Source organism: Schistocerca piceifrons, chromosome X, assembly GCF_021461385.2.
Source record: "Schistocerca piceifrons isolate TAMUIC-IGC-003096 chromosome X, iqSchPice1.1, whole genome shotgun sequence".
NCBI classification, from domain to species: Eukaryota; Metazoa; Arthropoda; class Insecta; order Orthoptera; family Acrididae; genus Schistocerca; species Schistocerca piceifrons.
The window spans coordinates 97,318,278-97,346,212 of NC_060149.1; the positions used below are offsets into that span (position 1 = coordinate 97,318,278).

Below are 27,935 nucleotides of genomic sequence, written 5' to 3' on the forward strand. Positions count from 1 at the left end.
ATGCCTGCCGAGCCCCAGAGCCCTGCCCCCCTCCCTCCCTTCCCAGCGCAGACGGTTAGTCTGGCTCTTATGTTGAGGTTCGACTGCAGCCGTGCATAATTTTCGTGTGTTCGTGCACATTCTCTACTCCATACTGGACGCTGTTTCGCACAATTCACACGCATGGGTGGAGGAAGTGTTCTCTTCGTGGGCAGAGAAAACACCTATATTACACGTCGCCTATTCCTCGCATCCCATGGTTCTGCACTGACAATGTGGGCGTTTAATTAATCTGTTTGGGTTAGTATATAAGGCCTAATCTTCAAAGAGATGAAATTTACTCATTCAATTTTGTCAGAATAAGGGCTGCCGTCTTTTGAAGCTCATTGTTTATTCTCTTCATAACATTTCTGACCGCAGCTACACATTAATTTTCCCATTCCTGTTGTAGTCCTTGATGTCGAGGTAGATATTGTCCCATTTACTACAATTTAGAGCGGTGTGTAACTTTGTGTTTGTATCACATTGTTCCGTTAAGCAGCTTATCTGCTTGGATAGCTCTTGCTGTTTCCGCAAGGAGTAACTATTTCGCAGTTCCTTGATTGATATCAGTGGCCCTGCAAGTCTCTCGAACGATGTATGTAGGAGGGATATACATTACTGAAAGTACTTTATACATGTATAACTACAAGTAATACATTGCTTACAACTGGACGTCGTCTGTTAGGAACAGTGCGTTCTCCATCGACAGCAGACTTCTTCGTTGGGACTGCCACGAGAGGTCTTTTTATTCCATGAGTGTTAATATTGCTCAGCGGATCGCCCGAACCACTGGGAGTGTTTTTAATTGAAGTGGGATACATTTGAATGCCACGGACAGCTAGGGAGACAAGGACAGGTCTCCGCTTTCTTCAGTAGGCCTTATACACTGAAGAGCCAAAGAAACTGGTACACCTGCCTTCTGTCGTGTAGGGCCCACTCGAGCACGCAGTAGTGCCGCAACACGACGTGGCAAGCGCTCCACTGATGTCTGAAGTAGCGCTGGAGGGAATTGACACCATGAATCCTGCAGAGCACTCCATAAATCCTAAGAGTACGACGGGGTGGAGATCTCTTCTGAACAGCACGTTGCAGGGCATCCCAGATATGCTACTTAATGTTCATGTCTGGGGAGTTTGGTGGTCAGCGGATGTGTTTAAACATAGAAAAGTGTTGCTGGAGCCTCTCTGTAGCAATTCTGGGCGAATGGGGTGTCGCATTGTCCTGCTGGAATTGCCCAAGTCCGTGGGAATGCACAATGAACACGAATGGAAGCAGATGATCAAACAGGATACTTACGCACGTGACACCTATCAGAGTCATATATAGAAGTATCAGGGGTCCCGTACCTCTTCAACTGCACACGCCCCACACCGTTACAGAGCCTCCACCAGCTTCAACAGTCCCCTGCAGACATGCAAGATCCATGGATTCATGAGGTTGTCTCCATACCCGTACACGTCTATCCGTTCGATACAATTGAGACTCGTCCGACCAGGCAACTTGTTTCCAGTCATCAACTGTCCAATGTCGGTGTTGACGGGCCCAGGAGAGGCGTAAGGCTATATGTCACGCAGTCATCAAGGGTAGACGAAAGGGCCTTAGGCTCGGAAAGCCCATATCGATGATATTTCGTTGAATGGTTCACACGCTGACACTTGTTGATGGCCCAGTATTGAAATTTGCAGCAATTTGCAGAAGGGTTATACTTCTGTCACACTGAACGATTCATTTCATTCATCGTTGGTCCCGTTCTTGCTGGATCTTTGTGCGGCCGCTGCGATGTCGGAGATTTGATGTTTTACCAGATTCCTAATATTCACGGTACACTCGTGGAATGGTCGTACGGGAAAATATCCACTTCATTGCTACCTCGGAGATGCTGTGTCCCATCGCTCGTGAGCCGACTATAACACCAAGTTCAAACTCACTTAAATCTTGATAACCTGCCATTGTAGCAGCAGTAGTCGATCTAACAATTGTGGCAGACACTTGTTGTCTTATATGGGCATTACCGACCGCAGCGCCGTATTCTGCCTGTTCACATACCTGTATTTTTGAATACGGATGCCTATATTAATTTCTTAGTCGCTACAGTGTACAACTGAGGTGCTTCAGGTTCTCCCGTAGCTGCGCAGTAACAACTGTTTCTCTTCGTCAATGCACCCCACCAACAAGTAGCACGCCTTGAGGTTCAAGAATTTTATTTTTGTTATTACAGATCCGGGGAGTTAAACCAAGATCTCTGTTACCTCTGACACACAACGTTCCATCGCCGCGCCGCATGGTGGTCGCTCAAACATGCACAGAGGTAGCGGTCAAAGAGGACTGGCAGCGCTAACCACTCCCCAGCTCCGAAGACACGCTTTCGCCAAACTCACACCCAGCCGAAGACACTTTTATTTGGCACGACCCAGGAAGCGATGTCGCTTATCGTATGTCACGGAAGTCGAGAGCATTGCTCCCCGGCACGCAATACAAGTGATTTGATGGCTTTTGACTTGTTCTTTTTGGTTTTAGATTCTTCAACATGTCTTTCTCCTCCTGAGTAAACGATGGGATCTTATCACGTGTGATACATTCTTTAGTTGTTCCGTGTCTGCTTGTAGAAGAAAACGTGTGACTTTTGATGTAAGGTTTTCTGCAACATTTGATGTAGACATGGGGGAACAACTAATTTTGTACCAAGTTCACCACTGCAAGTGCACTTCTAGGTGCAGGTATTACTGCTGGTTTTAGTTGAGAATGCCTGTATATCAAAATCCTACTTCTGAAGAGTCGTTTTGGCCACCAAAACTTAATGTATTATAAATGTACACTGAGTTTAATGATTGGTTTTAATGCATGACACCCACTTTCTGACCCTAGTCTCTTTAACCTTCTTCTCTCCTATTTTTTTTTAAATCAAGAAATGCCTGACACTCACAACTGCAAACAGCATGGTCGCATGAAAAGTTAACGCAGAAATGAGGGGAATGAACATCGAAGTTCCCTTTCCATGTACATGTTATTCATTTTTTCTGCATGTTGCACATTAATTGTACGCCATGTTTGTGTGTGTGTGTGTGTGTGTGAGCGTGTTTTCGATTTACACGTATGTGGTGGCTGAACAGATGTCCCAGACTAATAAAAAATGAAATTACAGTCAACGGTTCAACTTATACTGTAAAAAAGCAATAACAGTTTGAAGAATTCAGATCCAAAGTGCATTCCTTTATAGTCAAATAAATTTTTTAGTAGTAGGTAAGAAAATCACTATTGCGAAGACATATATGGGTTGAAAATAAATGAAAAAGTTCTTAGTTTTCGAGGATTTGTTCATCATTACTCTAATAAAATAGAAATAGCATGAGAGGCTTACCTTTTCGAATTCGCAGAATTCCACGTGCCTTCTTAGGGTCTCTAGATAATTTAGAGCATTGATGTAATTCAGTGCATAACAGTGGTATGCTTGTGAGACTGAATCAGCCTGCGAACTCTGGAAAGGAAAATAAGAACTTCTGTGAGTGTCTGTAAGTTACTTTAATGCGTGTTGCTTCAGCGGAGGAAAAAGGTACTTTCTTAAGGTTGTTAAAATTTTTGCTTTAATGGAACTAAGTTTTAATCCGTGTCTGTTTACGGTTGCTGCACGAGCTTTGTGTGCTGCTTCTTGTTACCTTAACGAGGTGCGCAGGCGTAGCACAGCGAAGTTCCTCCTCTGGAGTGTTAACACATGTTGTCTCAAAATATACAACAAATGTTTTAACATACTTTTAAAGGGACGGCACCTGAAGTAAAAGAGATGTGTTGTATCTACTATAAAGAAGCAGTACATCTTCTTCCGTATGCTCATTTGACTGGGCTATAATTGTTAAACTGATGATACAAAAAGAACAGATTACCGGTTCGAGTGACTACTTTTGCGGTACTTCCAACTAAAAAGCCTTTACTAGTAAATTGTTTAAATTACGTTCAGTCTAATTTCAGTCACATGACCTAATTGCTTATTTTTTCTTTTAGGTTTTGGTGGTAAATCCTAGTAAGTGTAAAGGGTTTTTCTTAATGCTATCTTGGGTCTGGTCACCCCAATAAAAATTGTGTTTGTCGTAGATGGGGTATTTTAATTTTATTTATTTTCATTTTGTCAGGAAGGCTGAAACTAATGAGCTAATTAAGAGGTCAGATGCGGTATTTCTTATCGCGTGAACAAAACATTCGATTCGGCTTGCAGATCACGAAGAATTAAACATACTTTTAGACAGTGTAGAATATTCTGGTGTATGTCTACGAGCTTTGCAAACTCTGCACACGATAATAGAGGTAAGAATGTAAGTGCTGTTGGAACGACTAACTCGCATAATGTAAACCACTAAATGATCTTCATGGAGACGAAAATTGTCCAGGAAGGACTCACTAGTGTCACCGGCATACGGGACATTAACAGTTAGTGAATGCCGTCCGCGTACCCTATAGCCGTCTCCATTGGTGCAAACGTCCATCTGTCCAGCAACACTTCCACGGGAAAACCTATCGACTATGAGGCTTGATACAGTATCGTAATCTGTCGCATGAAGAAACGAAGCCATACCCAACTTTACCAGTCAAAGATATTATTCGCACGACTACGTAAAGGTATCGTGCTGCTGCTGAGATGAACACTATGAGCCTATAGATATGCTGGCCATTTTCACCGAATTGGTTGGCATATCGTAAGAGCTTCTAGGAGCAGATATCTATCAATCCTGAATTTATTGGATAGCCTTAACGACAAGAACATCTGAGGACTATCTCGGCCTAGTTAGCTTCCATTCTGAAGACTATTGTAAACGGCACGTATCCAGGCAATACGTTTCTGCCCCATAGTGTAGCAGTGGTGTTAATATTCTGTCGAAAAAAAAATTGCAAAGTCCTCAGTAACAAGGTTCATTTTATTGATAAGTGAGCTGACAGGTACTTCATCATTATAGGAGTATATGATAAAAAATTTAGAACAAATTAACCACGCATTTCACAGTAAACTGCTCCCAAACAGTGGCATCAATACGCAGTGTAGTGTACCCCCTTCTGGCAGCAACGAAAGCCTGTAGTTTCGCATGTAAACGATAATAAAGGTGCCAAATGGTATCCTTCGGTAGATTGTCCCAAGCATCTTGCGCCTTTTGTTTCAGTTCGGTAATGGTTTTCGCAGGCACGGTTGAACGAGTAAGCTGCCGCTTCATCATGTCGCATTCATGTTCAATTGGCGTGGGATTTGGCAATCTTGATGGCCAAGGCAGATGACGTACACTACGAAGACCGCGTTGCGTCACAGCAGCCGTATATGAACGTGCATTGTCCTGCCGGAAAAGCACATCGCCTTCTTTTCGTAGAGAAGACAATAACACAGGGATACCGGCCTGTGCAATGTAGCGGGCATTGATTATTTTATCACACAGAACTACAAAATGTGAGAGCGAGTTGTAACTCATGATACCACACATCACGAAACCTGGAAGGGACCTGTCTGTCGTGGGCGAATGTTCTCTGAAGTAGCAGCTCACCATGTCTACACTATGCACGTGTACGTCCAACACTCGCATGCAGAAGAATCCTACTGTCGTCAGTAAAGCAAACACGGCGCCATTCCATTCTCCAGTCAATTCTTTCACGACACCAGAGCAGCCTTGCTTAACAGTGTCGTGGTGTCGTTGATATCCTGTCCGCCCCCGATAGCTGAATGGTGCCGGCACGGTAGCTCAGCGTGTTCGGTCAGAGAGCCGGTTGGCCTCTGTAATAAAAAACTGAGTGGAAGGATCAACCAACGAACTTGAACAGGATGTCTTGCGACGTCCGCAACGACCAGACACAACGACCAATAAAGAACAAAATGCAAAAAAAAAAAAAAAAAAGAAAAAGGTCAGCGTGACGGATTGTCAATCCTCTGGGCCCGGGTTCGATTCCTGGCTGGGTCGAATTTTCTGCGCCCAGGGACTGAGTGTTGTGCTGTCCTCATCATCATCCTATCATCCTCATCGACTGCAGGTCGCCGAATTGGCGTCAAATTGAAAGACCGGCACCTGGCGAACGGCCTGCCCAGCGGGGGCACCTAGCCATACGATTAAAAAAATAAGTGATATCCTGGACAGAGGCCAGGCCACGGTTTCTAACGGTCCGTGATCACACAACAGGTACAACATACTATATCCATGGGTAGTCGGATATCGGTCGCATGTGGGAACTCCGGAAACCAGCAGGCGGGACACCCCAGACTAAAGATAGACGAGCGAAACGTGACAGGCAGACTGCGGGCAGGACAACAGACCAGGACAAGGAGAAAGACCCTAGACGACAACGAGACACTAAGCGCAACCTTCGCCACAACGTTGACAAGGCCAAGAGCAGCGGAGAGACAAATCTAAGAAGCGACCAAAGGGAGTAACTGGCTGCCAAGCAAGATAGCTATCAAGTGGTCCTAGTATAATGTAGATAGATCCGACAATATTAAGCGCGAACGCTGAACTGACCAGCTGTCCGAACTGCAGCCGCCTATACACTAAAGCGACAAAAAATCGTGGGATACGGATATGCACATATACAGATGGCGATAGCATCGCGTAAACAAGGTATAAAAGGACAGTGGATTTGGGTAGCAGTCATTTGTACTCAGCTGATTCGTGTGAAAAGGTTTCCGACATGATTATGGCCGCAGGATGGGATTTAACAGACTTTGAACGCAGAATGGTAGATGAACATTCCATTTCGGAAATGGTTGGGGAATTAAATATTCTGAGATCCACAGTGTCAAGAGTGTGCCGATAATACAAAATTTCATGCATTAGTCTCACTATGGACAACGCAGTGGCCGACGGCCTTCATTTAACGACAGAGGGCAGCGGCGTTTGCTTAGAGTTGTCAGTGTTAACAGACAAGCAACACTGCGTGAAACAACGACAGAAATCAATGTGGGACGAACGAGGAACGTATCCGTTAGGACAGTGCGGTGAAATTTGGCATTAATGGGCAATGGAAGCAGACCTCTAACGCGAATGCCTTTGTTAACACCGCGACGTGCCTGCAGCGCCTCTCCTGGGATTGTGACCATATTGGTTGGGCCCAAGACTACTGGAAAACCGTGGTCTGGTCAGATGAGTCCCGATTTCAGATGGTAAGAGCTGATGTTCCGGCCTTCACATCAATGCTGGGAGAATGTACGTTTTACAGAATATCCATGCGGGCTCTGAAAAACAAAAGAGCGTCAAAGGGCGCAGTGGGAGTCGGCATTCGAATTTACATATAAATAGCGGCGCGAGATCAACAATAGTTCACAGTCTGGTCGGAGTCCAGGTAGCGAATACACACAACAGCAAACTTGCAGCTCCTGGAGAACACGTACGTGTCGCTCTTCGAAAAACTGTGAGCGAAATGGAAGAAACAATTCGTCTGACTACCCGGAGACCAAAATGAAATGAAGCTGGTCATAATTGTTTTGGCTCGGGAATGTATTTCTACATCTACATACATATGCCTACTCTGCAGGTTGCATTTAAGTGCCTCGCAGAGGATTGATCGAACCACATTTACACTAATTCTCTATTATTCCACTCTTGAACAGCGCGCGGAAAAAACGGACATCTATCTCTTTCCGTGCGAACTCTCATTTCTCTTATTTTGCAATGATGATTGTTTCTACCTATGTAGGTCGGCGCCAACAAAATATTTTGGCATTCGAAGGAGAAAGTTGGTGACCGAAATTTCGTGAGATGATCCTGCTCCAACGAAAAATACCTTTGTAAAAACAAAAACAAACCCCAAATCCCGTATCATGTTCGTGACACTATCTCCTATATTCCTCGATAAAACGAAACTTGAAACTTCCTGGCAGATTAAAACTCTGTGCCGAGCCGAGGCTCTAACTCGGGACCTTTATAAGGATCCTACACTATGCAGCAGTACTACAAAAGAGGCTGGACAAGCGTAGTGTAGATAGTCTCCTTAGTAGATCTGCTGCATCTTCTAAGTGTTCTGCCTATAAAACTTGGTTCGCGCTCCCCACAACATTTTCTATGTGTTCTTACCAATTTAAGTTGTTCATAATTTTAATTTCTAGGTATTTAGTTGAATTTACGACCTTTAGATTAGACTGACTTATCGTGTAACCGAAGTTTAATGGATTCCTTCAGCACACTTTTTCATTATTTAGGGCCAACTGACAATTTACGCACGATACAGATATCTTATCTAAATCATTTTGGCCGGCCGAAGTGGCCGTGCGGTTAAAGGCGCTGCAGTCTGGAACCGCAAGACCGCTACGGTCGCAGGTTCGAATCCTGCCTCGGGCATGGATGTTTGTGATGTCCTTAGGTTAGTTAGGTTTAACTAGTTCTAAGTTCTAGGGGACTAATGACCTCAGCAGTTGAGTCCCATAGTGCTCAGAGCCATTTGAACCATTTTTAAATCATTTTGCAGGTGAGTTTGATCTTCTGATGACTTTGCTAGACGATAAACGACAGCATAATTTTCAAACAACCTAAGACGGCTGCTCAGATTGTCTCCTAAATCATTTATATAGATAAGGAACAGCAGAGAGCCTATAACACTACCTTGGGAAACGCCATAAATCACTGTCTTTTACTAGATGACTTCCTGTCACTTACTACGAACCTCTCTGACAGAAAGCACGAATCCTGTCGCATAACTGAGACGATATCCAACAGCTCGCAATTTGATTACAAGCGCTTGTGAGGTACGGTGTCAAAAGTCTTCTGAAAATCTAGAAATACGGAATCAATTTGAAATCCCTTGTAGACAGCACTCAACACTTCGTGTGGGTAAAGAGCTAGTTGTGCTTCACAAGAATGATGTTTTCTAAATCTGTGTTGACTATGTGTTAATAGACCGTTCTCTTTGAGGTAATTCATTATGCAAGAAAACAATATATGTTCCAAAATCCTGCTGCATATCGACGTTAATGATATGGGCCTGTAATTTAAAGGATTACCCCTATTGCCCTTCTTGACTACTGATGTGACCTGCGCATGTTTCCAGTCTTTTGGTACGAGTTTTTCGTGGAGGCAGCGGATGAATCTGATTGTTAAGTATGTAGCTATTGCATCAGCATAATCTGGAAGGAACCTAACTGGTATACAGTTTGGACCAGAAGACTTGCTTTTACTAAATAATTTAACTTGCTTCACTACTCCGATGATACCTACTTCTCAGTTACGCATACCGGCAGTTGTTATTGATTAGAATTCTGCAATATTTAGCCGGCCGGAGTGGCCGTGCGGTTCTAGGCGCTACAGTCTGGAGCCGAACGATCGCTACGGTCGCAGGTTCGAATCCTGCCTCGGGAATGAATGTGTGTGATGTCCTTAGGTTAGTTAGGTTTAATTAGTTCTAGGCGGCTGATGACCTCAGAAGTTAAGTCGCATAGTGCTCAGAGCCATTTGAACCATTTTTTGCAATATTTACTTCGTCTTCTTTGGTGAAGGAATTCCGGAAGGCTGTGTTTAGTTATTCTGCTTTAGTAGCACTGTCATCGGTAGTATCTCCATTGCTATTGCACAGAGAAGGCACTGATTGTGTCTTGCCGCTAGTATACTTTACATACGACAAGAATGTCTTTGGGTTTTCTGTCAGGGTTCGAGACAAAGTTTCTTTGAGGAAACTATTATAAGCATCTCGCGCTGAGTCCTCGTACGTTTGCTTCTGACGAAAATGCAATATCGTTGTTAGATTAGTGTGAGTAAGAAAGGTCTGTCTAAGTGAAGTAAATTCAAACTGCCCTACAGACATTCAGTGTTAGTCGTGATGCCAAACATGTTGGTCGCTGGTTGCTATTAAGAGTGCTACGTTACTGCCAAGAACGTTGCTAATGTTAGCGCAGAGACTTTAACAGATGACTTGCTCGCTTGCCGAAAGTAAACAAGTCTTCGTCGCGCTAACATATTGATACCGTATTAGTTCTGTCGAATACTACGAAACTGTTGGCAAGACGTGTCTTATCACTCGGTGTCGGTTTGTAAGCAAATTACATGTTAGATATATCATTTCAACGATGTTTTGTTATAATGGTGAATTAGTTTGCACTTCGCAGGCCATTTAATATAATTAATTTGTAAACCTGGCTGCATGCTGCCCATTTAGTGCTGTGCATGCAGCGTGGCATTACAGTTCAGTTACAGCATGTCTGGAGTGGTAGTTGAGGTAAAACGATAAACTTCTCTAATATGACAAAAATCTCGAAGGTGGTTATATGCGGTATTACGGCCTGATAGGTGAGGTTTTTGAGACTGTGTTGGAACATCTTTCTCCAATATTCTTCAAATCATCAATTGGTGTTTGACGGAGGGTGCATGATCTCTCAAAAATATTTCCCACAGACCTGTTCCATTCAAGGAAAATACACGGGGAGAAGAAGATACGTACACCATTTTATGTCCAGAGTTTCCCTAATTCTCATGCGGTAGCGTTATGCTTCCCACGCCCGGGTTCCCGGGTTCGATTCCCGGCGGGGTCAGGGATTTTCTCTGCCTCGTGATGACTGGGTGTTGTGTGATGTCCTTAGGTTAGTTAGGTTTAAGTAGTTCTAAGTTCTAGGGGACTGATGACCATAGAGCCGGCCGGAGTGGCCAAGCGGTTAAAGGCGCTACAGTCTGGAACCGCGCGAATGCTACGGTCGCAGGTTCGAATCCTGCCTCGGGCATGGATGTGTGTGATGTTCTTAGGTTAGTTAGGTTTAAGTAGTTCTACGTTCTAGGGGACTGATGACCTTAGAAGTTAAGTCCCATAGTGCTCAGAGCCATTTGAACCATTTGAACCCTAATTCTATTTCTTAGGCCACTATGCGTGATGTAATATGTTTCTCGACTCATATGGGAAAATTAGCTCTGAAGGTTCCGTGCGATGCACACCAGCTTTCTCATAGTGTCTCCCATTGAGATGCTCTCGCGCTGACTGAACAAATCTTTGACGAAACGCAAAGGACTTTCTGAAACTACGGAATGTTAAGAGTGCCAAAATGACAAACGAATGGTTTGGGAGCGACCTCCTTCGCGGTTGGGTTACATGTGCTTGGATTTATACCTGCTTAGAATTCTTACGATAAATCTTAAACTTGTATCTGCCTTTCCCGGTGTTCTGCCAACTGTGCCCACTGAAATTTGCGCCTAGTGTAACTTGTGCTCTGGAGCGGTTGGGGAAAGGGCCACTAATCCCACTCTCTGAACTTCTCAACTTGCCCAGCAGGTAAACGAACCGAGGACTCTTACGTGGTGTTTTACTTTACAACAAATAATGATGACAAGGAGCTCTGGAGATGCTCAAACACTAACTGTAATGCCCAAATGTTTATAACTGTAAGTGATCATAATTTGTTGTGCTCTCTTTTTCGCCTGATTCACTATCTTATGTACTTCTGAGAGGGCGTCATATGAAACTCGTTTGATATAAGCATCGTCTTTGGTATCAAGCATTCCTAGGGAATACGTTTGTTTCTTACTTTCATTCTCTTTGTAATATACTGGGAAGCTTCATAGTGGCCACATTGCTTAAGGCGGATGGTCGATGTCACCAAACACATATGGTGCACTAACTGAACACTACGAAAGTTAGAGTCGTACTAAGGGTGTTTGTTCAAGCAGTGATCCACTGGGGTAAACGAAGACATTCAGAGTGCAGATAGGCCATGACTCGGGGGCAGCGTTTCGCCTTGGGAAAAAAAAGACTAGGTAAAAATGACTATCTATATACCTCCGTACGAGCCGTAATTTCTCTTATCTGTCTTCGTGGTCCATACGCGAAATGTTCGTGGGCGGTAATTGAATCACTCTGCATTCAGCTTCAAATACCAGTTTTTTAAATTTTCTCAGATGTGTTCCACGAAAAGAACGTCGTCTTCCCTCTAAGGTTTCCAGATTACGTTCACGGAGCATCTCCGTGAACCTACTGGTAACGAATCTAGCAACCCCACTCTGGTCTGCTTCGATTTATACCTTTAATCGAACCTGGTGGGGTTCCAAAACACTCAAACAGTTCACAGGAACGTGTCACATTAGTGTTTTATACGTGGTCTCGTTTACAAACGAACCACACTTTCCTATAATTCTCTCAATAGACTGAATTCAACATATGCCTTTCCTACTATCGCCGTTACGTGCTCGTTACATTTCATATCGCTTTGCAACGTTACACCCTGGTATTTATTTGACAAGACTGTCAAATAGTACACTACAGATGATGTATTCGAACATTGTCTTGTATCCTGCTATAGTCACTCAACGGTATCAGCTTCCCGTACAACACTCCATCATCAGAAAACAGCCGAAGACTGCTGTTCCCCTGCCCGTCAGATCATTCATGTACGCTGAAGAGCCAAAGAAACTGGTACACCTGCCTAATATCGTGTAGGGCACCCGCGAGCTCACAGAAGTGCCGCAACACGACGTGGCATGGATCCACTAATGTCTGAAGTACTGTTGGAGGGAATTGACACCGTGAATTCTACAGAGCTGTCCATAAATCCGGAAGACTACGAGAGAGTGGAGATCTATTCTGAACAGCACGTAGCAAGGCATCCCAGATATGCTCAATAATGTTCATGTCTGGGAAGTTTGGTGGCCAGCGGAAGTGTTTAAGCTCAGAAAAGTGTTCCTGGAGCCACTCTGTAGCAACTCTGAACGTGTGGGGTGTACCATTTTCCTGCTGGAGTTGTCCAAGCTCTTCGGATGCACAATGGACATGAATGGATGCAGGTGATCAGGCCGGATGCTTACTTACGTGTCACCAATTAGAGTCATATCTATAAGTATCAGGGGTCCCATACTCTAACTGCACACGCCCCACACCATTACAGAGCCTCAACAAGCTTGCACAGTCCCCTGCTGACATCCAAGGAGCATAGATTCATGAGGTTGTCTTCATACCCGTACACATAAATCCGCTCGATACAATTTGAAACGAGAATTTTACGACCAGGCAACATGTTTCCAGTCATCGACAATCCAATGTCGGTGCTGACGGGCCCAGGTGGGGCGTAGAACTTTGTGTCTTGCAGCCGTCAAGGGTACACGAGAGGGCCTTCGGCTCGGAAAGCCAATATCGCTAATGTCCCGTTGAAGAGTTCGCACGTTGACCCTTGCTGATGGCCCAGCTTTCTAATTTGCAGAAGTTTGCGGAAGGGTTGCACTTCTGTCACGCTGAACGATTCTCTTCAGTCGTCGTTGGTCCCGATCTTGCTGGATCTTTTTCCAGCCGCAGCGATATCGGAGATTTGATGTTTTATCTGATATTCACGGTATATTCGTGAAATGGTCGTACGGGAAAGTCCCCACTTCGTCGCTACCTCGGAGACTCTGTGTTCCATCGCTTGTGCACCGACTATAACACCAAATTCAAACTCATTTAAATCTTGATAAGCTGCCATTGTAGCAGCAGTAACCGATCTAACAACTGTGCCAGACACTTCTTATCTTATATAGGCGTTACTGACCGCAGCGCCGTATTCTTGCTGTTTCCATACTCACATACCCGGGAACCTATTACGTAAGCTCGTATCTTCGTTAACAGTTAGCGGTGGGGCACCATGTCAAACTCTTTCCGAAAATCTAGGAATATGGATTTGCCTATTGCTCTTTATCCATAGTTCCCAGGATATCATTTGAGTAAAGAGGAAGCTGAATTTCGCACGAGCCATGCTTTCTAAAACCGTATTGATTTATGGAATGGAACCTCTTCCGCCTCAAGGACTGAAGAATTCTGCAGCAAACCTATGTTAAGGATATTCATCTGTAATTCTGTGGGTTCATTCTCTTACCCTTCTTATATGTAGAAGTCTCCTGCTCTTTTTTCCAATCGCTTGGGACTTTGCATTGGGCGAGAGATTCGAGATAAATGCAAGCTAAGTAAGGGGCCCATGTGCCCGCCCGGTTTGCCGCGCGCTGTAACGCACTGCTTTCCGGGCGGGAAGGCGCGCCGGTCCCTGGCACGTATCCGCCCAGCGGATTAGTGTCGAGATGCGATGTGTCGGCCAGTCTGTGGATGGTTTTTGGGCGGTTTTCCATCTGCCTCGGTGAATGCGGGCCGTTTCCCCTTATTTCGCCTCAGTTACACTATGTCGGCGACTGCTGCGCAAACACTTTCTCCACGTACGCGTACACCATCATTACTCTACCACGCAAACACTGGGGTTACACTCCTTTGGTGTGAACGTTCACTGGGGGGGGGGGGGGGGGGGGGGGGCTTACTGCACACTAACACCATGTTCGGTGTGGGGCAGCGGAGGGGTGAGTGGACTGTTGTAGATTGTTGTGGAATTGTGTACCGCTGAGGCTACGGCGGGGACGAAGCCTCTCCGTCGTTTCTAGGTCCCCAGTTCCATATAATACAGTACAATACAAGGGGCCCACGCCCTCTGTCTTTCCCACAGACAGACTTCTGTGGCTATTCAGCATGTGTTCCTAGATACCTCACGATTGTAACTGATTCCACTGATTCCAGCGTGTCGATGCCGATGGTGTTGTCAGACGATATCGAGTCTTATCGTCTTTTCACGCGCATTACGTAACTTTTATTTATGAGGAAGTCAAGTTCTAACAACAACAACAACGACGCTGTGCTATTGAACATATAAGTAATTTTTTTTCCATCTGATTTTTCGATGAACTAGTGTAATTGATGTTCTGCTTTCATTAATTTTTTGTTTCATGCCATTGTGTTAAGAAAACTGTAAACGAGTTTCAATGTGAAAATTAATGTTTATGTCAAGCAATATTGTAACAAATGTTGAAACTGTTGTAAGATGTTTAAAATTGTAATTGTGCGTCTGGTCCATACATAGGCAATGTGTTAGGATATGTGGAATGCAAAATCCTCGGGTGAATACCCTGCCTGTAAGGGAGAGGTAAAAGGTGGATGGCAGACGAGCGCGGGAAAATGCACGCGTGCGTTGTACGGCATAAAGGGCTCAGCAGTAGTAGTTGGAGTTTGGCATTGGTCTGAGCAACACCTTCTGGAGCGAGGAGGCTCTCCTGGAAGACGTAGTTTCACTGAGCCTCGGGTATACTGTTCCAACGCCCACACAGCATGGCAAAATTCCATAGGCACTAAATGAAAAAGTATTGCGACGCTAAGAAGAATTAAAGTGCCGATACGTCAAGAGCCATAGCTGTGGTTGTATGTGTGCTCTGTGCCTCGCCATCTCGCCGCCCGCCAACCGCCGCATCGATAAAAGCAGGTTGAATCTTTTAGTACTGTATTCGTATGGACCATAGAGTGAACTGTTCAATAATAACCTAAATTTTACCAGAACTTTCCCCTCATTTAATTATCCTCACAACTAACCTAGACAGGGTCCTTTCCAAATGTTGTGCAATCCGAGTGTCCCGAAATGAAAAATTAAATTTTGTGTTAATAATAATTACTTGCAGACCTAGTTATGTTAGAATGGTGTTTAAAGAACTGTTTTGTTAATGAACCAGTAAATGAATAACGAAGGTCAAACGAAGTTGAAAGATAACTTTAATATTGATATAGTAATGAAGTTTAATTATTTAGAGACAGATATAAAGGTAATTAAATCAGAAGTAAATAAGATAAAACGAGTAGTAACTCATATACTGGAAATCTTGAACGCATGATAATTTCAGTAATCAATTTTTTTAATATAGTGATCATAACAGTTTCAGGGTTTCCCCCCCCCCCCCCCCCTTTTATTCATTTGAATTCTGAAGTGTTCCACATTGGTTTGACCAGCAAAAGTTAAAGTCAATACATAAGTCAAAATTTATCAGTGTTTTATCTTTATCAAAATTGACATTTTGTGTGTGTCACGAAAGTGCTATTGCTAGGGTAACCTATGCCCGATTTTAATCAGATCAATAGACAGTACGAAGTTTTGTGGTATACATTATAGTGTAGTGTTATGTATTCATGGTTTTTCCATATCAGGACAGAACGTGAACCTATCAGTTCAATAGATTTTCTGGTTCTAAAATTCTACTATATTATGCAGTGTTACTACTTGTTGTTTTGCATGAATATACACCAACTTGTACAGGGAAGAAACTCAGTTAATGCCTAATTAGGCTGGCGACCGTATTATTATTAAATTGGTAGCATCTTCAGTGTTGCTTTTGGTCCATCCTGACGTGTAGTTGCATTTTGAACTTACTTGGCGGATCATTGTTATTACAGAGTGGGTGTGAGTCTGATTTGCCACCATTCAGGTACACGCGGTCGATATCTATATGAAAATCCTGTCTCATAAGGTGAACCCCGCTCACTTACCATAGTACAGGCTTTAATGAGTATTGTGTGCCCCACGCGCACGTTACAAAGCGCCAGTCTTATTTCTGTGCATTAGTCCTCGACGATTCTTTAAGTCTGAAATGACATGCTCCCTATTCCGACGACATAGGACAGTTTGCAGTTTCAGCGACCTACGTTAGACTGTTGCTAGAACGTCCTTTTGATGTTATATGTTGTATTTTACAACTGTGAATGTAACTGCTATAAGTACTCATAAATGAAGAAAGCGTTCAAAAGAGCCAAGAGTTTGACGAATAATGAAGCTTCAACAAAGACAGCAACCAGTCCTTACACAATGTGCTTTCAACTGCATAAAAATAAATTCATACTCTGTAAGTGTGGATATCTTTGCGGCCAAGGAACCAGCCTGTCCGTTCCAGTCCAGTATTAGTTATTTACTGAGTATAATGAACGACGATATGTCCGGTGACTTGACCATATGAGAAGAATAATCACCGATTAATTACCAGCCAGCCACTCTACTACGATTCTGGTAAAATTTAATGTAGAAAGATAGGATGATATTCTATACTGAGCGTGTCAGCTAGAATGTAACGCACAACACGATAGTTCTGTACAACGCAAGTCCATACGTTTGCCACAATTATTTTTGGTGTCTCACTAGATTTGTTTAAACTTGAAAGTCTTATACGTGGCCGTTGCTGATACTGAAATAATACTCGTCGATAAACAAAACATGCATTGTTAACTCACAGGAGATAAAACTGGTCGGTGGGAAGTCATCATCTGACAAGACTTGCGCATTCTGCAGCTTGAATACTGCAATGCTGCGATGGGAGGAGTTTGATGTCTAGACTGTGGATCGTTTTCTGGTGTTACATTTGACTCCCACAGCCTCTGACACGGAAAGTCACACCGAAAGGTCTATATACTACGAGACCAAACAAGTTCACGTCGAGGCAGTCACAGCACCCCTGTTTCAGTATATTGTCGCGAAGCCCTTGAAGCATGTCACCTCTTGGCTGGAGACAGTCCTTTGTATAACAACCTTTAGAATCTCGACAACAGCTTATTACCTCCTCATACATGAGATTAACGTCAGCACACTCGGCGAAACCTTACTTAGTAATTACGAAAGTTTTACACAAAGGAATTTCATATAAATGCAAGAAAAAAAAAACACAATCACTCTTCGGAGAGTTAAACTCTTCAGTGTCTGGTAGTGAGGTATACGTGTGATGACAAGCTGATTCTGGCGAACTGTTGGTTCAAATGGCTCTGAGCACTATGGGACTTAACTGCTGAGGTCATCAGTCCCATAGAACTTAGAACTACTTAAATCTAACTAACCTAAGGACATCACACACATCCATGCCCGAGGTAGGATTCGAACCTACGACCGTAGCGGTCGCGCGGTTCCAGACTGTAGCGCCTAGAACCGCTCGGCCACTCCGGCCTGCTCTAGTGAACTATACTTACATGTACGTGTTCAAGGTGAGAAGATCTACTAGCGCACGTCATGATTGTACGTAGCATTCAAAATCTTACCATGTAACCGCTCAACTTTATGAAAGAATGCTGCTAGTGCCTGTCACCTTTTAAACGACGCTATTGCTTGTTTTCTTTTCCCATTTCTCCATTACATTGTTTGAATTCAGCAGGGTTGGTAGGCTCCATCCACAGAACTACAGTGTGTTATGTGAACACTGCTGGATTGATAGGGACGCAAATAGGTTAAATTTAAGATTTTCTATCGTATCAACTTCATTGTTTTTCCTCGGGTGATTTATAATTTCTGGGTTAGAGTTTTCTTTCGTGTGATTATATAGATTTGTATTCTGAGCGACTACTTGGTGTGCGCCGATGCTACGAGCTACAATGGCCGCGGTAGACAGGCTAGACTGTGTTTACGTCACTGTGTAGTTGTTTTATTCATGTGTCTGTTCGTCTACCAAACAAAACACATCACACAAGATCTCTCCAGCAGACGCGCCGCAATAGTTTTCACCAACCATTTAAAACTGGCATCACAGCGAACAGAAACAAAACGATGAACAAGTGAGTGACGAAAATTACACAATTCCTCTCTCTCTCTCTATGACTATGTCAACATAAGTGTTTCCTCAAATACTGTTTTGTATAAAATATGTGGGAAGACAGGTGACAGTGAAGTACATAAAAAAGTTTGGAAAACAGTTTATACAATAGCAATAGGAAACATACTAAAAATGAAAAACTTGAAGGAAAACGTAAGTACAGTACCATACACAACCACTATTCACGAAAAGGTGTTTCAAAAATAAGCAGTTTTCTTCACGACAACTTCGCAGATGACATGCTGTCAGAACAAAATAAACGCTTAAAGCCAAACGGAGATGCGTTGCTACTCCTCTATACACAGGATGACTTTTTGATACCCAAGGAAAAGTCAGCAGACAATATAGATGATTTTCAAACGAAAATTCCTATTTCATGTTTTAGTTTGGCCACCGGTGTAATTAGTATGCAACGTCAAATTTCTTGCTGTAGGAACGGCCTATGTGCCCGGAACAGGCAGCCACGCGAAAATACTGGAATAAGTAGCAGATTGGTTAGCTCATGTTGGAAGTATGAGGATGATATGTACTTCACGTTGACTGTAGGTTAGATGAGGGAGAACAGTCCAATGAAGTTTTGTGAGCTTCTCTCTGGTGCCTTGCGTTGTTATGGAGAAGGCATTTTTATGGCTACGAACACGCTGAAGTCCGCACGTTTCAACATTGCAACAGTTACAGCAGTGTGCGGCTGGCCGGCATCCGGGAGATCGGACAGGTTTGCGCGACCTTGCTGCGATGATGACAGACGCCTCATCCAACGGCTCACCGTGGTTTTGTTCACTGACAAATTCTCGTCGACGTTCTGCAAGCGCCTACGAATAACTGCGATGCTCTCATTTTACGCCAAAAGAAACTCAATGACAGCCCTCTGCCTGGAACGCACTTCCGTTACAGACGCCATTTTGAAGGCCACGTATAGCGACGTCACCTATCGCAACTTCATGGAACTATAGGAGCTGAAGCGGGGATATCCCACGAAGTCGCACAACAACTTCCGCATATTTTTAACCGAAGTTGGGCGAGAAAAAAAATTGTTTCATTACTTACTGGAAGCTCTTCGTATGATGAAGTACTGTCTTGAAAAAGCAGCACAAATGTTCAGTCTGATCTTTATAGGATTTAAAAGTGGTCTAGAGATTGGCAATTTGTGTTAATGTTCTGAAATTTTAAAATTCTGCGCTTCATGAACTAAAAAAAAAAACGCAGTGTTCTACGATTACAGTTTTATTGTTTCATTCATTATAACTCATGTTTTGCGAAGACTACACGTGTGTTATTCATGACGTAAACAATGAGACACTGCATCAGTTACGTGTTTTTTTATCCTTTTAACACAACGATTTTTGAGGATTAATTGTAATTGTTCAAAATGGTTCAAATGGCTCTGAGCACTATGGGACTTAATAGCTGAGGTCATCAGTCCCCTAGAACTTAGAACTACTTAAACCTAACTAACCTAAGGACATCACACACATCCATGCCCGAGGCAGGATTCGAACCTGCGACCGTAGCGGTCGCGCGGTTCCAGACTGAGGCGCCTAGAACCGCACGGCAATTGTAATTGTCATGTGCATTTGTCTACATAAGTATTTTGCGTGATATTGGCATGTTTATTTGTCTGCATCTCTTGCACTGTGGTCGTCGTTTTGAGGATATATTGCAGTCGGAAAATCAGACAAAATATATCTTGTGGTGTTTTTTTCTATGCTAATGTTAGATATAATATTTTTGACCGTTTACTTTCAGTTGCTATGTCTCCTCCATTTCGCAGAATACCATCCACGCACAAGCCATAACTCACACCGCACGTTTCTGAAATAAAAATATGTTACAGAAATATTATGAAAGTATGGTTTCACAAAGACTTTGGACACACAGGTGTTACATTTTCTGTGGATTTCATTACTTGCTTAACGTTGTCAATTATAAATTTGTTGCACCATTACTCACTTTTAAATGATCGATTATGCTTTATATTCTGTTTTGTTGTATATATTGAGCAGAGTCTATGAAGAAATCAGCATGTTTAGGGAATTTGCTACAGTTATTATGTATAGGAGAAACAAACGTGTGTCATTGAGAATTTTCCCCCTTTGCTTTTTGTGGGGTACATAAATTTCTAACTCCTGTATTAAATCCAATGTAATCAGTGTCAAGTGTGTTTTACATGTGTTGCTATTACTGATTTCGTGAACTGGTTATGTGTGTAACAGTTAACGTGTTCAGTGTATCTATTATGAAAGTTCCTGCCAGTGTGGCCTATGCAGTAGCTTCACCAAGTTTTACATATGACGTTATATGTTTTGCATAAACAGACGAAAATACTATTTCTAACATTAACATGTAAAAAACGTCCCCAAGATTTATTTTATCCGATTTTCCGTTTGCAGTATAACCTCGAAAAGGGTTTTATTTAAAATAACTTTCTCAACTGCCGTCAATACTGTTTCTTTGAATTCAAGCCGCATCTGGTCTGTGCTTACATAGTTAGTTTGAAAAGAGTGGATACTGCCTCTTGCGTAGGCGTCAAGTAAATTTTTTTTCTTGTTTTTGAAGTATAAACATTCTGCGTGTATGTTTGGTGGATTTAGATGTTACAGTATTAAGTCTCGCTTGAACGATATTGCGATCACTAAACCCTGTATCTGTCATAATGCCTCCTATTGTTCAGTATTATTTGTTGGTGAGAAGACACGTATGTTTTCGCGACCATTTACACTTTGAGTGAGCTCCTGAAATAATTACTTAAAATAATTTTTGGAGAACGCATTTATTACAATTTCGGACGATTTTTTATGCCCACCACCTACGTCAAACAAGTATTTTCGTCAACGTATCGAGAGTTGATTGAAGTGTGGATGGGGTACCTAACTAAAATGAGACTCAAGTTTTCTTTGAACCTTTCAGTAACTGTAACATCTGAATGGGAGGGTTGGTGAAGGAACCAATTATTAATTTATTCTGGTTGTCAGTTATGACCTCTAGCCATACTAACTGACATGAAGTATCTACTTCGATTTCACTACAAGATACACTACTTCTAACAGCAACAAACACTCCACGACGAACTTTATTTAATCTATCCTTTCTGAACATCGTTAGGTTCTTTGTAAGAATTTCGGTTGAACTTACCTCAGACTTTAGCCAGCTTTCCGTACCTACAACGATTTGAGCTTCAGTGCTTTCTATTAGATCTTGGAGGTGCGGTTCTTTCCCATCATAGCTACAACAGTTTACGACTATAACACCGATTATTCCTAGGTCTACCCTCGTTCTGTGTCTAACCTACGCCCTTTGAGACTGAAGACTTTTTTGTATCTACCAGAGACCCTCTAATCTAAAAAACCGCCCAGTTTAATCCACGTAGCCTGAACTACCATTTTAGCCACCTCCTGAGTGTAATGGGCCCATAATCTAGTAATGGGAACCCAAAACCCCATCGTTATGTGGCCCACGTCGAGGAATGTGCAGCCTACACAACCGCAGAACTGTCTGAGCTTCTGATTCAGACCCTCCACTCTGCTCTGCATTAAAGGTAAGCAGTCGGTCCTATCGACGATGCTACAGATGATAGGATCTGCATTCATCTCGCAAGCGAGACTGGAAGTCTAACACGTCAGATAGCCGCCAGAAACCAGAGAGACTCTCTTCCATTGCAAAGTGACACACTTCACTAGTACCGACAGAACCACCACCTGTAGTTGGTTGCAACTTGTGCCCTTCACGGCATCTGGAGGAAAAGTTCAACATCTGGGATGACCCAACCCCCCTCCCAGTAAGCACACAGAGTGCACACTGGACTTCTTTCCCTGCTTGGCATCTGTATCCCTAACGGACCCCATTACATGCCTAACATTGGAGCTCCCAACTACCAGTAATCCCCCCTTCTGTGAATGCCCAGGTCTTGCAGGCGGAGAGGCTTATTGTGAACAGAGCGAATGTCTGCATCTGCCTCAGGATCTTTATCAGCTACAGATAGTGCCTGAAACTGTTTGTCCCAAAACCTGGGGAGGTATTTCGATTGGGCCCCAAGAAAATCTCTCTTGCCTGCCACATATTGTAACGACCTCCTATTCGACCACAGGTGAGGGATCACCATCAGTGCAGGAAGTGACTGGGCCTGAAACAGTAAGAGATCCATTGGGGGGACAAATTTAACGTGCTGGACGTCCCTTGGATCCGCACATCCTGCCTCCCACTGTGATTCGCATTGGCAACAACCTCAAGCTGCGTGACTGAAGTAAGCACTGCCTGGTGCTCTGAGTGAAGGGTGACAATCTCAGCCTGCATCCGAATGTAGCAGTCACAGTCCATATCCTTACTAAAGACGGTTATTAAAACATGGGACTATATCTACCAAATACACAAAAATGCAAGAAATTTGAAAATTAATCTACAAAACTCACTAGTTAATCAAAATAAGCTACTTTTAGTACTAAAGTAATACTCAAACGAATGCTATGCTCTCCTCTGGTGCTTCTGAACAGAAGCTGGTCTTTATGGACTAGTTTGGCTGTCCCTACACATATACCTTTAGGGATAAGCTGTGGTTGCTCGTGACAGCTATTGATCCAGTGTTGTCCTTGGCCATATAAAATGTTTATGATTGTGGCTGGCATGTAGTTTCCTTTGTGAGTCTGAGTACCTTATTTTGCAAACGACAAATGCTTCACAGTTTAAATGAACGTTGCAACTGACGACTGGAACTAATGTCGTTGATAACATTCAGGAGGACGACGGTTCAAATCCATTACTGGCCATCCAGATTCAGGTTCTCTGTGGTTTCGCTAAATCGCTTAAGCCAAATTTCATGACTTTGAAACCATATGTACGATTTCCTTCCCCATCCTTCCCTAATGTGAGTTTGTACTTCGTCACTAATGACGTCGTTGTCCACGAGATATTGAACCCTAATCTTCCTTTTCTTCCATTTATGAAGGCGATCTTTGCTATGTGTGCTTGTTGGAACAGTTTCGGCCAATCTGGAGCTCTGACTTCCCAAAGTCTATGACTGCTTGCGATGCTTCCAAGAAGTCCCATTTGAGATTAACATAATGACTACATTTTGTTAAAACGACAAATTCGAACTGCTGTGATCTGTTACTGATACTTACGTTCAGCACTGTCGCTTTCGTATCACAGAACGTAGTCTTATTTAGCTGGCGCCGATATGCATTCGACATTACAGCAAAAGAAGCCCCTCAGTCGACTAGCGCCCAGCCAGTGATGAGATTTTCTGTCGTCTTAGTAACTGTGTTCATGTGGGATTTCCATCTGTGGCGGTCTCACCTCCATAGATGGGTGCCTCGCTTAATTTTCTGAATTCGGTGGCTAGGTGAGCGGATTGTATGTCTACACGGTGACGATAAACCGCTACGATGTCTTGGGGACCAACAACGTCCAGGGTACGGCGATGGGGTTTGCCCCACAGCTCGACGATAATCGGCTGCAGTTGACGTCTTTCAGCGCAGTAGTAGTGGAATATATGTCTTCTTTCTCTGCAGCATAGCGCACAAATTGTCCAGGGCGTCCACAGCAAAACCAGATGAATATGTTGCTCTCCATCCTCCATATATCTGTGGGACGATATATTTGGCGATGGAGTCAGTTGTACATACGTTGGTCGTATGCTGAGATGTTGTTTCAGGATGGTGGTGTGGGTCCTAATTGGCTGAACCCATTCATCACAGGGAATTGGAATGCTGGCGGAGGTTGATGCCAAAGATCGATACACCTCTTCTACAACATTTTCCTTCAATTATTCTTCTGATAAGTGGGCAAGCTATGCTATTGGGCTTCTCTTCGTTATTCTCGAATCTAGCTGGCATGTTCCTTCCTAGTAAAACTATAGTTTTGCCAAGCACATCACGTGGTTCCACCTGTTGCATCTGGCGTCTCGGTTGAATACTTTCAGCCATTTCGTTGGGTACTGACCAGAGTCTCCGGAAAACACTGATGGATGCCTCATGTGCAGATGACCCACTGCTAACTTGGAATCGGTAGGTCTCGTGAATATAAGCACCTTTAGAACGATGTGCTGCTTGTATTCCGTTTCCTGTCCATGACTGCGACAGTTCTCTGGTGTTCTGATTAGAGCCATAGTGATGTAGATGTTTTGAAATACCTGTCGTCGCCAGCAAACAACGACCTATATCAAGTTCAAATCCGAAAGCAGGGTCAAAGTTATCTTTGCAATACGTTAACGATTTTACACCGTTAAGCGTGTTATGGTTTCAGTCAGAGTATAATTCACACCTTTTCCATGAGCGCAAAATTTAATGTTAATGAAATAATAATAATCAATAATTGTACTCTCCTGACAGAATACTGAATGACCTAAAAGACATGGTTGTGTGTCAGTGTAATTTCGTATACGTACATACTATCGGCGCATATGTAAATGATTAGAATTCCAATTCATAGTGACATGTAGAAAGCCACCAGAGTGTATTAGTGTGATTCATGTTTATTGTTCTTACCTAGCTTGGTACGGTGTATACGGGGCGTGAACAGTGTCAGATGTTGAGTGATCACAATGAAGGATACGGAGATGCTGTGTACTCGTGTGAGACAGCATTATGTGCACATACCAGGCTTCAAATGAGTTTCATTGTGGGTCTCCACGTGACCTGCTGATCAAATCGTGCAATGTCCAGATTTGTGGGGCATTCGGATGTGGTAGTGGCCCAGTGTTTTTCTGCATGGGAACAAGAGGGGAGTCATACTTGTCGTCAAGGTTCCGGTCGACCACAAGTGACCACCACAAGGGAGGATTGCCACTTTGTGTACAAAGCACATCGCAGCCTCTTCACATCAGCGTCTGCCATCCTAGAACAAGTAATGGATTCCCTGCGACACCATTGCAGCGACTGACAGCAGCCGGACTAGGGAATTACCGCCCCATGCATAGGCTCCCGGGAACATCACAACACAAACGTCTGCGTTTGGAGCGGTCCCATGACAGGGAAACATGGACTACTAATGAGTGCCTTTGCACTGTGTTCAGCAATTATTCGTGGTTCTGCAGTACCCCACCCCGGATAACCATCGTTGGCAAGTATAGCGGTAGCCTGGCGGGAAGTCTCATTCTTCAAATGCATTGGAGAGGCACAGGGTTGTTACTGCTGACGTCATGGTGTGGGAAGCTATCGGGTATGATTTTGTGTAGTGACCTAGGGAGCGGTGATGGCAAAACAGTACGTCATGGGCATAATGCGTCCTCATGCTTTACCCCTCATGCTGCAGCATCGTGACGCTAGTTTTCATCAGGACGACGCCCGTCCGCACATGACACGTGTCCATACGAACGGTCTGCATGATGGTGAGGTACTCTCGCGACCACCAAAATCCAAAGATTTTTCCCAAAATTCAGGATATCAAGGACTTGTTATAATAGTTTTGGGCCAGCTAGTTCCCACACCGAATCCAGGCCTGAGTGGGGGCATATCATACTGATAAATGTGCTCATACTGCAAAATTCTTTGTAAATTTGACTGGATTTTGTAATCACTGGAATAGCATCACATTGTCTCTCAACCCTTGAAGTTTCATTTCGTCTCCTCCTCCCCTATTGCGTACTTCACTTTTTTGTCACGCTGTGTATAAGGGAGTCAGGTTTGTACATTTTGAACCTTTCAGAAACCAGTAATATTAACCGCGAAGGGTGTTATGGAGGAACATCACGAAATCGTAGTTTTAATATCATTGAAGGAGTTGACTTCCAAATGAAAGGTTTTCAGAGCTTCGTGTTGATTTCTCTGCAGCTTGTATTCTTCTTTCCCTTTCCTTTTTTGTCTTTGTTCAAGCTGATAGTAACTAGAAGCAGCATCGTAAGCTTGTACTGCCACGATATTTATGTGAGTAGTTTGGATGTTTGTCAGTCAAACAAAATATGCAACTGTTGTCCTGAAAAGACAGTGATAAATGAGAAACTTCGTATCTTTCTTTTAAACAACCAAAGTAAGAGCAGAATTTTATTATTTCGTAACGGTACCTATATGCGGAATAGCATAAATACACTTAATTTAAGCAAAAAAAAAGAACACAGGTGCAGTTGAAAAATAATAGAAATATTCAAACCTTTTGAAATAACTTGACCAAGACGTCGGTAACAGGCAGGTCACCATTAGGTCCAACGTTTTCCAACATCAAGCTTATGAACTCCTTACAGAATGCGTACGTTACCTGAAACAGAAGTAACAAATTATTATTTTTGAAGGACACTCCTACGAGAAACTGAACTGAAAACAGTGGGAACAAACTTTCTCAAGCGTTTCTTACTTTTCAGACGCCGAGTCCCAAGACCGAATCGCTTGGTAGATTCCAGACTCTTGTTAACAACACATAAGAATAGTGGTTGCAGGATCTCACCACTGTTCTAGAAATGTGTCAAGGCTGAGTTAAACCCATATAGGCAGAACTGAGCTGGGTGTATTTGGTGCTCACTGGAATCGGACTACCTGAATTTCAAACGTACCTGAAGATCTTTGTACTGGGAACTATGTTAAGCGATCACATCGCGAGAAGATGCTGTGGTAAAGCCAACACCATCCGAGATTAAACTGAATCATTGTTTATGATGAACTCGAACATAAGAACAAATATCTGCATTCAACCCAATTTGACTACAGAGGACGTTGATATTTGTGGCTCATGATATTGTAGAGAATGGTCTTCTCTTAGGATTTTATCCACTGCTTATGCAGCGATAGTTGCGGACAGGAAGTTTTCTGACATAGCGAAGATATGTGACGGCCGCAGTGGAGGAACAGTGCGAGTCACCTCTTGTCAGCAACAGATCGCTCTTTGATTAGCTGAATGAGGAATGAGCCTACGAAGGCTTAATTTGTAACTGTGATAAAATGTAATGAGCAAACTACATACATTATTTGTATTGAAAAGTACTTAGTCTTTATCGTTGCCTGGATGTGGCTCAGTGACTGAATGATACAGAATGAGACTACAAATTCAATGGTTCGGGCTTGAATTCTCTGTCGGCCCTGGGATTTTTTGTCAATTATCTCATCTTTCGTCTCTGGCAATGGTCTGTGCACGTTAAAAAAGTCAAGTTGCAAACTTGATTCTGATTACACTTTAAACTGAAGGTCACTTACACTGATGAACCAAAACGTTATGACTACTGCCCACTGCGAGGTTGTATACCGCATGGTGGCGCTGAGGTAAGTTGACGCATTAAGAGAAGTGTGCGATCGGAGCACAGACGAATCATTCTAGCGCCGATGTGGCGCAAAAGGGGAAACCCACCGATTTAAGCGATTTTGAGAAAAGCCAGATTGTCGTAGCCCAGTGCCTGGGAGCGAGCATCTCGGAAACGGCAAAGATGATCGGCTGTTTGCGTGCTACTGTCGCGAGCATATACGAAAAGTGGTTGAAGAATACTGAAACCACGAGTAGGCGACAAGAAGTTGGACGTCCTTACCTCATCACAGAATATAGGGATCGGAGGGTTGCCCGCTCTCTAAAATAAGATAGGCTGAGATCTGTGGTAAATCTGGCGGCAGAGAACAGTGCTGGCGCAAGCACAAATGTTTTGGAGCACACTGTTCAACGAAAAGTGTTGAATATGGTGTTTCGCAG

At 43.3% G+C, this 27,935-nt stretch overlaps 1 protein-coding gene across 1 annotated transcript in view; it reads right to left on the reverse strand.

Moving 5' to 3' along the window:
* Positions 1–27,935, reverse strand: part of LOC124722196 (pleckstrin homology domain-containing family G member 7-like) — a 543,685-nt gene that overhangs the window by 135,151 nt on the left and 380,599 nt on the right. Inside the window, exons 8-9 of the mRNA XM_047247394.1 lie at positions 26,418–26,522; positions 3,380–3,496 (exon numbers count right to left, since the gene is read on the reverse strand). Coding sequence (XP_047103350.1) covers positions 3,380–3,496; positions 26,418–26,522 — 222 coding nt within the window. The remainder of the gene's footprint in view (positions 1–3,379; positions 3,497–26,417; positions 26,523–27,935) is intronic.